The sequence below is a fragment of the Siniperca chuatsi genome, linkage group LG4, assembly GCF_020085105.1.
Source record: "Siniperca chuatsi isolate FFG_IHB_CAS linkage group LG4, ASM2008510v1, whole genome shotgun sequence".
NCBI lineage: Eukaryota > Metazoa > Chordata > Actinopteri > Centrarchiformes > Sinipercidae > Siniperca > Siniperca chuatsi.
Genome location: NC_058045.1, coordinates 12,055,808 through 12,071,501, shown reverse-complemented (window position 1 = coordinate 12,071,501; position 15,694 = coordinate 12,055,808). Strand labels below are relative to the sequence as shown.

At 39.0% G+C, this 15,694-nt stretch overlaps 2 protein-coding genes and 1 long non-coding RNA gene across 5 annotated transcripts in view; 1 reads left to right on the top strand and 2 right to left on the bottom strand.

Annotated features, from left to right (window-relative positions):
* tmem266 (transmembrane protein 266) overlaps nucleotides 1-5,380 on the bottom strand; it is a 31,189-nt gene extending 25,809 nt beyond the window's left edge. The window contains exons 1-2 of one of the 2 annotated variants that reach the window (XM_044192051.1): nucleotides 4,728-5,380; nucleotides 3,182-3,290 (exon numbers count right to left, since the gene is read on the bottom strand). In XM_044192051.1, coding sequence (XP_044047986.1) covers nucleotides 3,182-3,195 — 14 coding nt within the window. In that variant the 5' untranslated portion in view covers nucleotides 3,196-3,290; nucleotides 4,728-5,380. The remainder of the gene's footprint in view (nucleotides 1-3,181; nucleotides 3,291-4,727) is intronic. The other variant, XM_044192052.1, reaches the window with a different exon arrangement.
* On the top strand, nucleotides 5,327-7,926 carry LOC122874348. Its single transcript, XR_006377592.1, has 3 exons — nucleotides 5,327-5,443; nucleotides 5,880-7,678; nucleotides 7,890-7,926. It is a non-coding gene; the product is annotated as an uncharacterized LOC122874348 (long non-coding RNA).
* Nucleotides 7,927-10,461: 2,535 nt separating this feature from the next.
* lactb (lactamase, beta) lies at nucleotides 10,462-14,293 on the bottom strand. Of its 2 annotated transcripts, none has more exons than XM_044192049.1 (6): nucleotides 13,715-14,293; nucleotides 13,534-13,600; nucleotides 12,297-12,487; nucleotides 11,877-12,195; nucleotides 11,611-11,776; nucleotides 10,462-11,397 (listed from the first exon to the last, which is right to left on the bottom strand). In XM_044192049.1, the coding sequence occupies exons 1-6, from the start codon at nucleotides 14,090-14,092 to the stop codon at nucleotides 10,872-10,874; spliced, it is 1,647 nt and encodes a 548-aa protein (XP_044047984.1). In that variant the 5' UTR covers nucleotides 14,093-14,293; the 3' UTR covers nucleotides 10,462-10,871. The 2 variants fall into 2 exon arrangements, with proteins under 2 accessions (XP_044047984.1, XP_044047985.1); XM_044192050.1 differs by having other exon boundaries at nucleotides 13,727-14,292.
* Nucleotides 14,294-15,694: the final 1,401 nt, after the last annotated feature.

The window sequence follows — 15,694 nt, the reverse complement described above, 5'->3', positions numbered from 1 at the left end:
AGGAAAGCGGGACCAATGTGCCAAATCACTTATATGGGCACCGGCCAGATTTCCCAGCAGCAGCAGCCCTGACAACAAGCTCCTGACACAATGGTACATTTGTAAGATCAGATCTTTTCTGCAACGCCCGCTCTTTCAAGGTCCAAAGGGAAATTACAGCAGTAGACAATTCCACTGCATCAATGAAGAGTGAATGTGTTTTTGTTTGTCTTTGGAGTCTTCTTTTTACTGTTAATACAGAAAATACTTCAGCTTTGAATCTGTCTTTTTATGTCCATATCGCCTCAATTAGCAGGCAGTGAAGATGACGCCTGAAACATTAAGATTTACTCTGCAGACATCCCACAGCAGATGCTTGATCTTCAGTGCCAGGCACACGCATTCAAGTAACCAACCATAACTATGTTGGATATGGACACAATAACATTTTAAAGGGCAAGGCAGTCAGTAGTTTCATTTTCTAAAACAGCTGGGCACTGTTATTTTTAGCAAACATTAACCAAACAGCAGTAATGAATAAATATTTTATTTTCGTGTCAGGTCATTTACATGACCCATCCCTCACGTACACATTAACTAACAACAAACCAAGCATTCCTACATGTTAACCCACCACCATCTAACAGCACAATACATCAACATCATCCAAACAGACATAAACCTCCCACAAATAACACTACAGGAGATATCCCGCATTGGAAATACAACAAATTTACAAACACAGCCCCCTAAGCACAAGACACAATACACAAATCCAAAAAAGACAAAAACTACATCTGCATCCAAGTGTCAAATATTGTATATTTGATCCAATTCATAAACCAATAGTCCTCAATCCATATAGAATAGTCATGTTACTTTTCTCCTCCTATCCAATGCTTTAGAAAGACATACAGAAAATGTAAAAACATTATCAAAAAGATATTCAATTAAAGCTCCATTCTCAATACCTATCAAATCTAAATCAGGAAAATGTACTTTTTTGAACAATATTTATCATAAATCATAATATATAAAATAAAATGAATTTCGTTCTCCACCTCCTTTAGCTCACAATATTCACAGATTCTTTCATCTTCAGTCACGACTCTGTATCTTCACGTTTCAATATGTAGTGGTAATACACCACATCTCAACTGTGTAATAGTGCATTTGTTGAGGACTATTTTCAGCTGCAGATTAATACACATTTGATGCGCTAGTGATAATTTATTGCTCCAGGACGGGATATGGGATAGATTCAAAATAAACTACAGTGCCCAGGTTCATCATAATGTATGAACATGTCATTCAGTCCAACATTGTGGCTCATTGATGTGTTTTTAATATTTTTTGGACAACAATGGGGCTCTATGGCACAGAGGAATAAGAATAAATTACAGTATATCAGGTTTTGTCTACACAGACAATATTTGTAAGTAGGAACAATTAATTGTTGGTTTTGGTCTTTTCATGGGATTTGTTGACAATAAGAAAAATATAGAATAATTCCAGACTTAACCATAACCATGTAATTTAGTGATTGAATGCATTATCTTAAAAGGGAATCTATGTTTGGAAAATTACTTAAATCACTTATATAAATTTAATACATTTTTTTAGAAACTTCCACAGAATAATACTATAAACACCATGACACATTATAGCCTAAATATTTTACTGTAAACTCTTTACTGGAAATGTAGTGCATGACATTCGGAGCCTCTTATTAGACTAGAAACTCTGTATTAGAGCAATATTAACATCCAAAGGATTGTATCAAGAAGGGCTTATTAATAGATTTTTTAATACATTTACCATAAATATAGTGTACGGGCATAAAACTGAGAACTGCAATTCTAAATTTCAACACAGAAGATTTAAAAATCAGAATGATGAGATGAACATAGATAACAGTTGCTTAGCAGTGACCTGCTAATCAGCAGACTTTATTCTAGTGATTGGAGAGAGGGCTTCATTATGCACAGAAATTAACAGCAGCGTGGCACTGGATCACGAGACACTGAAGTTAGTTACAGTACATTTTAGCTGACCTGTTTCAAAGCCACTGGGCTCCTTGGGGTGTGTGGTGTTCACTCTTTGAGAAGAATGAATGAGAAAATAAATATACAAACAGCTCCATACTAGGCAAACAGGAAGAGCACTGCCTAATCAGTGCTTGTGTATCTTTTTTGATAAAAATTAATTTTTCTTTTTTAATTTTATCGTTGCATACACTGTTTTTTGTAAACTACAGACAGACGTGGAAAGATTTTACTTTTTTTATTAAATTGTTTTGTGAAATATGTACCATAAATGCCTTTGAATTTGTTGTATTTGAACATCTATTAATTTCCCCATCCTGCCTCCCACTTTTTCCACATCAGAGAGAGAGAGAGAGAGAAAGCGAGAGAGCGAGAGTGCGAGAGAGCGGATTTACGGCAGCATCAAGTCTAAAAGAGCGGCGGTGAAAATAACTCCAAAGACCTTTCTCTGCATGAGAGTTTCCCATCTGTCACTTCACAGAGAGTCACCGGCATTCAGCAGCATTAAATCATGCTTTTGTACTACTAACCATTCTCTATATTATCTGGTTACAGGTGTTTTGTATCAAAGTTCTCCTTCAAACGGACTTGTAGTCATCAGCTGCACTAATCTGCTGGTCTGAGGCTCGGACAGAGATCTCTGTTGGTTGGAAGCAGCATCCTGTGCCTTTAACCAGAAGATGCAGCTGACTGAACCCATTTTGCATTCACCCTTCACTCTACTCCACTCCTCCTCCATCCACTCCACTCCATTCCCCTGCTCCCTCTCTTTTGCCTTCTCTTAGCCCCAACCCTGGTTGTCATCAGAATGCAGGGCCTGTCTGGAGGACCACACACAGAGTAATTATTAATAAGAGAAGATGACAAGTGAGCATCCCTCCTGAATGCTAAGAGATGCCAGCGGAGACTGGAGATGGCTGGCCGCTCTCTCACTCCTCAGAGATGCTGGATGAGGCCAAGCTCCACTTTCCCACTGATCCCTGTTCAAAGTCATTCACAGGAGGGGCATGAGATTATGCAGGTCCCATTCTGCTAATCATATCCTACCACGCTGAGATGTCCTTTGCATAAGACTGCATATTCATAAATAGAGATTTGAGATTTGACACTCTCTCAGACGTGGTTTCAAACAAGATTCTGGCGGGTGTTATACTTACTGGGGTTTGCTCATGTTGAGGTCTTGTTGCTGCAAATAGACGTCCACACTAAATGACCCCAAGTGTGAAATGTGATTTCACCACTGCAGACACCTGGCTCCTACCACACCTGTAGAAAATACAAAAAAAAAAAAGAAGAATGTAATTACTACAGAAAAAGGAAATCATGAAGCAAACTCCATCTGCTGAGGAAGATCGGGAGATATGACTGGGCGTTCCAGAGCAGCAATTAATAGACCTTGAGGGGAGATTGTTTTGCCAACTGCTGTTTCCAAGGTCAAAAATGAACATATAATCTCAAAATCATTCAATATCTATATACAGTTGAGTAGTATAACACAAATGCATGCAAAATTATCAATGAAGTATCAGTGCTTATGCTTTTCCTGAAGGCGCCCTGTCCTAACATCAGCTTTTAGCTATGCTCTGTTCAACTATTTTCCTGGGGAGCACTAAACTGTAATGGATTTTAAATCTCCTCCAATATACGCTCCGCTCTGTTAATCAGGGGCTGAGGAACATCACACCTCTTGCATAGCAAGTACAGCAGGATGCTAGCTCTTTGTGCCACAGGATAGAGAGCCATTGATGTCCAGGTCCGTTCAGTGAAAGCCCACTCCAGCTGCTTTGCAGGGAACAGGCATGACATGACCACATGAAATGTCCACTATTACAAAAAACAAGCCTAAATTCACAGCGTTGTAAAGTAAATGTGACACTGAAATCAGCTGTCAACAAGGGATGAATTATAACTGCAACGATTACACATTTGCATTGTTTACACCTTCATGATTTACACAATATTTCATGGATTCGGGGTAGTGTGTGACACACAGAGGCACAGCGAAAACCTTCAGACATGGAGAGGTGAGGAGTCAGCACTCACAGCCGCAGCAGACCACAGCAGAGTAATGTAGTGAAGCACAGCAGATTAAATGCTACTCAGGATAAATCAGCGCAGGTCATTCAAGGGCTGAGAGTGACTGTTTCACTGCAGCACCCAAAAATGAATAATATTCAGTAAAAAAGATATTGATCTGGCCATAAGATGAGCTGAAAGTCAAAGAGGTTCATGCAGCTTAAACACTTAACAAGGTGCTTCACTTTCTGTAAGGAATCACTGTAGAGGTGACCAGAAAGGCAAGTGGGTTAAAAGCTGTGTGTATTTGTTTCAGGAGGTGATTTACTGCAGAGGAACATATTTCTGGACATCACAGTGTCAGAGAGATCAGCATCTTGAGTTGCCACTATAAGTGCATTAAGTGCTTCATTAGCGGAGGTGGTTGTCCACAAGGCAGCATTTTTTTTTTTTTACTATTTCATTTCACTAAACAAGCACTGTGGGCCATTTCTGTCCAGGATTTCTGCATTTAACCTAATCAAGATGCATTTGCAATAATTTCCCACCAAGTCGTAGCTACATAAACCGTTATGGTGCTGTTAACATTTCCCCACTGTGCTTAGAGGCCACACGGTCTCATTCTTGTTTAAGCCAACACAAATACATCAACTACTGACTCGAAAAGAAGCACAAAGACACACTGACCTCTTACGTTTTCGTGCTCTACATTGTGTAAAATGTGGTCGTGACTCCTTTGCCCTCGCAGTGATGATGGTAATATCTCCCTCCTCGCCGACGATCAGTGTGAGGGAAGCTCGGATCTTGCTGTGTGTAGGCTGTGATTCCCCTTAAATTTGCGTTGGCCAAGCACCCGTATCGCCTCTCAGAAGACAGCGCACGACGAAAACACCTACTCCGGACTGAAAGCACCATCCTTCAGGGGAGACGACGAGGCTGTCACTGAATCAGGAAGATAACGACATCCTCGGAGGGAGGCATAATGTGCTCGCAGGGCTTCCCCCACAATCACACCAGGGACTCCATGTGCCCGATAATAAGAAGAAGAGGTTCACGACCGGGAGCTGTCCAGGTGCTGAAAACGAGATTCCAGCGGCTACAGATGTGTGACGAGCAGCGCCGTCAACGCGGAGGGAACCAAGCTACATTTACAAAACAAACCCAACACGCACAATAATATCAACTAAAGCATATATGTATTCTATCTTCCTATTAAGCCATAAGAGCCTGCAGACGTCCGTCTTTCTATGCCACCCTAGAAGCATCGACGTAGAAAAACACTCTCGCTTCACTTCACCTCTTGAGCTTCAGAGTTCCTCGCGATAACAACCCACCCGCACGAAAAGAAAAAAAAATCCCTAATACTCTTACAGTGACCTCAAGTGTTTCTGTGGCGCTCAATGGTGAGTTTATGACGACTGAGTCTGCTGTATTTAATGTCATTTATCAGTCTGCAGCGTCACTGTAATATTCCCAGGCAGTGGCGCAATGTAACTAGTAAGTTACTTAAGTACAAGTATTGTACTTAAGTACAATTTTGAGGTACATGTATTTTACTTGAGTATTTTCACTTTGTGCAACTTTATACTTCTACTCCAATACAATTCAGAGGGAAATATTGCATTTCTTACTCCACTACAATTATCTGATAGCTTTAGTTACTTTTAAAATTAGTTGCTACTCAAAATGATTAATGCAAAATATAAATCAACTAATACATTATGACATATTATTATTGGTTAAGCTACCCAGCAGTAAATAAAGTAATTAAAATTAACTCCACCTCAGCTGCAACATTAAAGTAATGTACATTTTAATGCATCAATAATTATATTCCAGTGATGTGAAGGACGACCTCTGCAGACAGGTTGAAGGGGCTGCCCGAGAAGCAGCCAACAGGTGATATTATATATGTGGTTCTGAAATGGGCCATTCTGCATAATAAGATATAATACTTTTACTTTTGGCGCTTTAAGTATATTTTGATGCTAATACTGTTGTGCTTTTTTTTTTACATTGTGGTATTGCTACTTTTACTTAAGTAAAGGATCTGAATACTTCTTCCACCGCTGTTCCCAGGTAGACTTGCTAAGATGTTTGAGTTGTATCTTACAAATGTAGCACAGGAATTAGGACCCAAAAAAGGGTAAGTGAATAAAAAATATCATATCAATGTTGTCATTGGTATTAAAATATATGCTACAACTTTCTAATAAGGACTATAAGTTGTAGCTAATGGGTTTTTTAATGGTTAATAAATAATTTATCAATGCTTTATAGATCAGTTACACTTATTAAAAGGGAGAAACCTTTTGGTTGCCAGGATATTAAAAAGTCCTTTTGGCTGGTGTTTATCCTTTCTGTTTTGTAACAATACAGTTAGAAAAGTTAGTGATCCATCAATAAATGCTCATTGGGTTCTCACTTTCTAATAAGCCATCAAGTCTGCAGTTACAAATGTTAATAGGTCTTTAATAAAGGGTTTTTACAATAATTTGTCACCTCTGCAGACTACAGTTGTAAATGTTCATACGTTAATAAATGGATTTTGGTCCAGATTTTCCGCAGCCCTTTTCCAGAAGGTTAGTGGTCCATTGAGGGGTCCTCATGATCAACTATGGAGCTAACTGAAAGATAGAGCACATTTTATGCCATATTAACAGCCAAGGGATTTTTCACAACTTGGCAACCCATAAGTTGTTCTTATCTGATGCTTATTACTGATCTATAAAGTATTAGTGAATGATTTATTACCATTAATTTATTTTTTTTTTTTTACAAAAAAAACTTTATAAAAGGGTACCCAATTAGAAAGTGGTACCAACATAATTACCCAAATGAAATATAACTATGGTAGGCCTATGAGCCTTTAGTAGCCTACTCATAACATGCTATCAGATGATCAGACACTAAACAGAAATGTCCTCAAAATCAATTCAGCATCTCCACAATGTTGCTTGATTGAGGCCTGTATAATCTGCGACAAGACTAGCCCTGTTTGCACAATCACTACATAGCTCAAGACAACACATTTCTTAATAGGAACGCAGTTAAGTATTAAAAACGGCCAGTTGAGGAGTCAACTAACGGTTCTGAGGATTCAGCAGTAGCTATTTGTCTGAAGGAAGTGGTGTGATGTGTTCTTAGACTAAAAAGAAGTTCCCACGATTCCATTCATGCCTTCTTTGCATACCAAACCCAGCCACACTGAGCTCTCGTGCACAACAGGTGATTGCCTCACCCGTCCTCTGCCTGATCTCATGATGCAACTAAACCTCCAAGAACAAAAACAAATCTACAAATCTACTCAGTCTTTATCTGTTTGTCTCACACAGAGATCAACATTGTGGGATACTTTTTAGACCTCTGAGAGCTCTGTATGTATTCCTCACATGCTGTTAAATAACACACTAACAAAAATCCTACAATCAGTTGGTAGTATCCTGCCGTTTCGCTTGCCATTTACAATGTGGACAAACTGCAATCACAACATTTTTTTAGGCGAAAGGGAGGAACACGCCCACATGACAGTTTCTTAGGAGGTCCAACAAAAAGCAGTTCTGAGTTACTTTGAAGCTTCACTATGACTCACATTGGGAACCGGCACTAACTACCAAAAGCTGGGATTTCACGAGCAGGTAAGGACAGATTTTTGATTAATTTCAGTCAGGATGATGATATATTACTCTCACAACTCAATATTACTTCATGACGCCTTTCAAATTTAAGAAGCTGCTTATATATGTAGGTCATCATCGGCATCTGAAACTTCTGGTTATGCCATGCTTTCCTTGGTGGTGAGAGATTACTTCCTTTTGTGTGACAAAAAAATGTTTCTTGTGTTCTCAGAAACAGCAAGAAAAAAAACATTCCAAATGATGGCAGGTAATTATACATCAAATAATTTGAACAAGTGACTATTAAGTCCTGTTAGAGCTATCTTTCTTGAAATGTTGCTATTATGTCTGCGTAGATCATGGAGATCCCTGTGATGGGCAGGAAGCCACCTATTGCATGAATGGAGGGACATGCTATAAAATACCTTCCATGAATACACTCTCCTGTGTGTAAGTTACAATTAAATTAAAAATGTAATATTTAATTATCTTTGATATAAGAATGAGTCTTCAGGAACCTTGAACTATATATATATATATATATATATATATATATATATATATATATATATATATATATATATATATATATATATATATATATGTATATATGTATGTATGTATGTCACAACATGGCAATATTATTGACAGACTGTCTCCTTTTTTGTACGCCATATCTTACTTCAGGTGCAATGACAATTACAAAGGCAGCAGATGTGAGCAGTTCCAGCTCTTCAGTGTTTCCACCAATGCAGGGGAAGCAGGGTTAATTGCAGCCGTGGTCATTGTTGCCCTCCTCATCTTAGTGATGCTGGCAGTTGTTATCTACTACGTACGCAAGTAAGTACATAATGGATTTAGTATTACCTACATTCTCAAGGTGTCTAAAAATAGCATTAGAATGTGCAAGTGTTTTATGTGTTAGGTCTTGGTATTATTGTACTTCAGCCAGAATATATTCTTTTAAAAATAATAACCATTACTTGTGTTCACACACACACAGGATGTTGAAAGCCAAGCAGCAGAGCCAACAGAACAATCCACAACAGTATTGGAGAGTAAAACCAAGAGTATGATCTTTCTTCTGATGTACATGTTTCTCTCTTTTGGTTATGTGTTGGATTATGAAATAATTGTGAGTGTCACTTGCCTTGTTGGACTTAGTACTGTTTTGTATAGGACAATGAAAGACCAATAGACAGATGAAAACTGCTGCACTGACCTTAACTAAAGGCCACAAGGCAGGTGAAGAACTAATAGCTTATTAATTGTCTCATGGGATTTCTGGATTCCATGCAGTTTTACAGAAAGGTGTAATTAACTAACTAACACACACACACACACACACATAAGGATGTGAAACAAGTGTGAGTGGGTGGGAATCACACCTTGCACAGTAGCCTTTTCAACACAGCTATGAAGTTGGCAATGGTGTTACTTGTGTTAAATCACATTTCAATCTATGTGCTTTGTCTGAAACATATATACAAAGCATAGTTGGACTATGTAAAAAATATATTGTGAAATATTATTCAAAATATTTAACTGGTAATATGGAATTCTGAAATAACCCCTTGTATCAATTAATAGATATGCTCAATATTCTATTAGTAAATATTTTGTAATTGTGTAAATATATGCAATGATCCCTACTGAATGGTTTGACTGTGTGTTTTTTGTGGACCACACACACACACACACACACGTTTGTTTCACTATCTCAGTTGGGGGACAGTCATTGACATGATGCTTTCCCTACCCCCTTACCCTAACATTAAACTAATTGTAACCTGTACCCTAAAACTAAGTCTTAACCCTCAAAAAGCTGTCTCTACCTCAATTTTAGTCACCATGGGTTGGTGTGCGCTCAGGTTAAAGTCCCTACCGGAATATAAGAACATGAAACACACACACCCACACACATCCACACACTTGCATTTGTATACCTGTGAGGATCCTGAGGGACAAGTCATTGCCCATCCTCTAAACCTAACCATCAGCACTCCATTCCTAACCTCAACCTTTAGCCTATTCTTAACTTAATCCTAAATCTAATCTTAACCCTAAAACCATAATTGCCCCTTGAAGTAGCCTGGACTGGTCAGGATGAGCTCACACAAAAATGTCTTCACTCTGCAGTTTTACAACTCAAACTGGCTCTCACAAAGCTGGACATGCAGGAACACACACAGTGTTAGTGATACACTGTGTGGGAGTCTGTATAATTAGCATACCCCAAGCCATTCATCAGTTCCTTTAAATCTAAAAACAGGGGCACAGGAGATCCCAGGAGTTTCATAATGAGAATGGTGGCATCAAATGTGCTTCAATTCAGCAAGCCTAGGAGAGAATTAAAAGTTGTTGGACTGCATTGCCAACAGTTCGTTAGTCTTCCTATTTTGCTAACAACCAACTGTTGAAGAAAAAAAAAAGATTTGGACTTAGTTACTCCCTAAAATTCTTGTCACCATTAATGAACTAGCTTTGCAGCAAACTCATTCAGGCATTAAAAGCTTGAATCGTTATTGTTTTGTTAAATTCAAAGACAAAGTCAGGATTGTACTCACTGGCTGAAGTCAATTTTAACACTATTCTATTATAGTGATCTCAAAGATTGATTCAGCAGAGAGTACATTGTGAAAATGTCACCCTATTGATTATTGATAGAGTGACAGTATTAGGTCAACACACAACTGGGTTTTTTCTACATATGTCATGTTGCTATGAGGAAATATCTGTACAGGGTGGGCCCTGAAACTTTGGATGTGTACCATGCTGCTTGAAATAGCAACAGACCTCTTGCCTTTGAGTATGAAATGTATTTATTACTTTCAAATGCAGAAATATATACATTAAAATGTTGTTGTGTTAGCTTTTAAAAAGGTATAAATGCATGACCCTCTGTATTAAGACAACAAACTGATTTCATAAGCCAGTGGCCTTCTTTTTGTGTTAGAAATGCAGTCATTTGCTTCCACCTAGTGGCAGTATGGCTTCCCTGCCAAGTGTTGTAATGGAAAGTAAGTAGAGTTTACTTTGAAAAATTCATAACACCTATAGAAAGTACATGTTCAAGATTTATGCCATTTCCTAAAACATCCTGGACTTATTTAAAAGCTGTATCACAATTATATAGGTAGACAAGGTTTATCTGAAATACTTTTCACTAAAATTCACTAAAATTTAAAGTCACATTTCTGTAAACAACTTGCTCTTACAGGCTTCTGGCTTTGTCAAACTCATGCGCAATTTTCAGTGCTGTGCTGTTGAGTCCCACAGACTGCATGTTAGTGATGATGGTGACCACCACCCCCTGTGGGAGGAGGGGGGTCTGTCCTTGGTGCTGGTCTATCTCATCACTGGGTAACACCAGGAGGACACTGCTAGCCCCCACAGCGCCTCCTGTGTGGGACACGTAGTGTCTGCGCTTCCTGCACTGGCCATATTTCTGTAGTTGCTCCACTACCAGCCAGCCTTGGGCATACAGTCCATCCTTATCCCAGCTGGCCTCTGTCCTGTCAACTGGTGCCCACAGATCTATGGCAGTTTTGGGTTTGAGGAAGCCAGGGAGCAAGCCCTCAGCATCCTTCAGGTGGGCTACCTGGTAGCTGTAGAGTAGAGCGTTACCGAACAGCAGCAGGTCACCCACAGTGGAAAGGAAGCCGCCTCCTGCCCACTTGTAGGAGTTGTCTACGTATGGGCAGTTCACAACACGTCCTCTCTTGTTGAGATGATAAAATCTGTGGAGGAGAATCAACAATTAATATGGACTCAGTATTGGATTTTTATCATGGTTGTGCACTCAGAAAACAAACACGAGCAATCAAAACAACCTTGGATAAATAACAGATCTCTACAAAGTTCTTCTCTGATATTACTGATACATCTCCCCTGTACTCATCTTGACTTGTCAGTAATTTGGACATAACTTGACATTGGTGATTATAGATTACCTGGAGCGGTGGTAAATAATTGGGCCATTCTCATCAGGCACAGTATTGAGCATTCCCAGCTCACGGAACATGTTCATCATGAGATCCAGGAAGTGCTGTCCAGCAGCTTGCTCCACAACAGCACTAAGCAGAGTAAAGGCGTGGGTGGAGTACAGAAAAGTGGTGCCTGCACATGGTAAAAAAAAAAATAAATCATACTTATCAAGACATTAAATGTTGAAATTGTATTATATTTAAATGGTTTAGCAAGCAAATATGTGCTTTACCTGGTTTGAAAATAAGTGGGTCATCCTTGAAGAGGTCCAAGGCCTGAGTGACACTTTCAAAGTTGTCCTTCAAGTAGTATTCCTCGTGCTCAAACTCTTTTTTCTTCTGAGCCGGAGCGGCTTCTTTGCCTTTGGTGTTCTGTTCTATTGCGGGTTTATCTTTGTATTCAGATGAGCTCTTTTCATCCTCTTTCTCTTTTACCGGTGGCTTTAAAAGTCGCTTAGCTTTCTCCTTGTCCTCCTTCACTTTCTTTGCATCCTTCTCGTAATGCCGTATACCACTTAGATGGGACAGAATCAAACGAGGGGTTATTGTGACCTGAAAGAACAGAATAAACAATGTCAATGTGAGATGAACACAAAACAGCATGATATTATTACTGATAATAAGGAAACTGACATCTTGTTCAAGTAACTTACATCCTGTCCATCAAATTGTTTCTGGGGAAATTCTGGGACATATTTCTGGACTGGGACATCAAGATCTAGTTTCCCCTCCTCACACAGTCGTGCAGCAGCTGCAGATGTGAGGGGCTTACTGATGCTGGCGATTCGCATCACTGTTTCTGGGCCGCATGGCACACGATTCTCCAAATCAGCGTAACCGATCCCTGAATTACACGAAGAAATTAAATGCATCATATAAGAATATCAATGTGTTTTCAGAGGATTATGTTAAAGATTCCATGTCTTGCACTTTAAAATCATTTACTTTAAAATCCCACTATTACATCATTTCTGAGACATTTCAGTAAAGCATAGAGACCATGGCAGAGGATGATGTTCAATTTCACATTGTGTGCTGTTGGGTCAGGTTTCTCTGTGAATCTGCTGGCTTGATTCATGGCACAAGCAAAAGGCCACTTAAGTTGACAACTGGAAGTGAACCACTTGTGTTCCAAAGCAGTGAGCTAAAGCTTAAAAGCTATTTCTTTGTGAATAATTTATTTGTCTCATGTTTTTTTTCTTATTGTTCCCAGGTTTCTCCTATGTAGTAAACCCATGCTGATAATTTGGTTGGTTTTCAATGGATCTCCAATCAATGTTTTGCCAAAAATGGAAAGGATGGGAACTTTCAGCAACCTTGACCATTGATATAACATAGCATTAATTTGTCTTCTGGACCAGCCAAACTGGTGATGCATAGGCCCAACCTGTTTACATAGCTCAAGTCCACAATTATGCAAGTGTTGGCATAACATCAATTCAATGTTGTGAAAACACGGACATACAGTTAGCATTGTACCTACACATGAAATGATTAGTCAATAAAATTGGCTTAGCTGAAGGACAAAAATTTAATCAGCAGCTATTTTGAGATTCGATTAATCGTTTGAGTAATTTTACAAGCTCAAGCTTCTCCAATATTAGGATTTTCTGCTTTTCACTGTTTAATATCATATAATATTTAGTACAAAACAAGTAATTTGAAGACATCCCCGGGGCTCTGGGAAATTGTGAAGAGATTCTTTACTATTTTCTCAAGTTATTTCTCAGGCAAAATAATTAATCGATCAATTAATATAATAATAATATCATAAGGTGGGCCCACAATACAAAATGATGCTGTGCACACCAGACTACCTTCACAGGCTTTATTGTCGTTTGTATAAATGCTACACGAAGCACCTTTAAAGTGGACTTTTCAGGCACCAACCTTCACGCCAGACTTGAACACCATCCACAGAGACCCCAACCACCAGCCCTGGAGCCCCGACCTCAGCCTGAGTGACACAAACACTGAAGTGATACAGGTGGCATTGAAGTTAGGCGTGGAATATAAGGGGAAAGCAGGGAAAGTGGTGGTCAATCAAAAACCAAGTAGTTCACAGGCCTACCTCTGTGCCTACCTTTATCCGCTCCACAAGGTCCCTGCTAACTTTTATGGCATCGTTGTATCGATCAGTCCTCTGTGCTTCCACTACTTTATCATCACAGGAACCGTTAGCTGTGTCAGTGCGGTATTTCAGTCCAACAGCTAAAACAATCCCCACACCAACCCCACATATCCAAATCCTGGACTTTGACCTGTATTTAAAAAAGGCTGTGTTTGACCCTCCGACATATCGTCTTTGTTGCTGAATAAAAACACTCCGCTTATCTGACTGCTGTGGCTTGACTCGCGCTCCGGCTCGCGGTGCCAACAAAGGAGACTTTTGCGCTGCTAGCAGGGTACATTTGGCGCAAAAACGATTTGGCAAAAACAATCGTGACATTGTTAGATATGCTGCTTCTCTTGCCTTTTGTTGGTGATAACAGCCCCTGGTTGATTAGCTCCAGTTATCAACAACTTGCTTTCTGTTAGCATCGTCGAACCAGACCAAATGAATCAAATCACGATCCAGAGACAATCGAGCTAGGTAGAATAAACCTATGACACAATGCAGTATCAGTCGTTGTTTGGCCCCTATTGACCCCCCTAATCTCCCACCTTCTGTGCATTATGTATGTAGGTCTACTACCCTATCTCTCCCATAAAGTAGGCTACACAGCACACAGCATACTACACATGACTGAGGACTGTTACTCTTATGAAGAAATAATACTAACTGACACCAGGTTCTCTTTGTCAATTAATGTGGAGGCAATTTGATCAACTTTATTTAGTAAGATGCACCATGTAAGCACAATGATAACCAAAATAAAAATAAAACTAGATTTTAAGACAGGGCCCCGCTATAAGACAGGTAATACCCACCTGGCTGATATTGCACTTTAATTCCCTAACAAATTTGCAGTTAATAAAATTTGATGCAATGTGCCAAACACCCAGTCAGTGTGGGGCTTTTGGTTATTCTGGGGGTCTGAGGCCCCAGGATTTTTGCTTTTAAAGTTTGATTATATATTTGGTATTTAAGGTCTGAAATAAAGTGCACTGATTGATTGTCATTAACAATTTCACTTCTGGGGTCAAGTCACTGACTAATTCTCAGGATGCCAACTTTACACACACACACCCTTATCTTGTGAGTGGTGCAACAAAGGACTTTCATATAGGTCATACTAACTACTTAGATGCTGTCAACACATGTGAAGAACTTTTTTTTTCAAATTCCATGCCTACATAAACTACTAAATAATACTTAATATATGGTATATATATGGTATATGTACCATGTATATATATGTAGACACACACACACACACACACACACACACACACACACACAGGATATTAGCATAAACTATATATATACCATTTTGAGCTGCTCTCCCTATAGACTATAGTAGTGTTTTACTTTGCAAGCTTTTCACAGTTGATTCAGCTACACTGATGGCTACTGAGTAAAATAAGATAGTATGCAAAATATATAGTTATGTAAAGTTATAGTTTATCATAAGGTCATAAACTATAGTAGATTATTGGAGTTTAAATAACCTGCCCAACAATATGCTGATAAGTCAGGTCCAGGCACAACACTTCTTAAAGGTTAATGCAACAATAATTCCACACAAATGAAAGGCACCTTAATTCAGGAGTAAGCTTTTACCTTGATACATACACTTAAACTGAATGCAAGACCTCTATCTTTTAGTAAGTTTCTAAATTATGGTGGTGCTACTTTTACTCAACTAAAGACATTTAGAAAGTTTTCCACCATTGCTTCATGGTTTGATTATTCTGAAACTGAACTGATATGGTCCAGTAGAGCTTAGTGAGCTCCAGTGAACCAAAGAAACACATGACAATGTTTTTCGCTCAGCTGGAAGTCAAACTGAGGGTCAAGCAAAAAATCAGTCAGAAGTAATGCAATAAAGCTGCAAAATGAACAGATTCATTTGCTCTGAAAATTTAACACATTCTACACCTCTATAGG

Bases quoted from the DNA above. Each gene is read 5' to 3' on its own strand.
- lactb (XM_044192049.1), bottom strand. From the start codon at position 14,092: ATGTCACGATTGTTTTTGCCAAATCGTTTTTGCGCCAAATGTACCCTG. The intron at 11,777-11,876 runs GTAAAGCACATA...TACCATGTGCAG, and splicing joins CCCACTTATTTTCAAACCAG to GCACCACTTTTCTGTACTCC. The intron at 11,398-11,610 runs GTAATCTATAAT...TCTCCTCCACAG, and splicing joins ATTATTTACCACCGCTCCAG to ATTTTATCATCTCAACAAGA.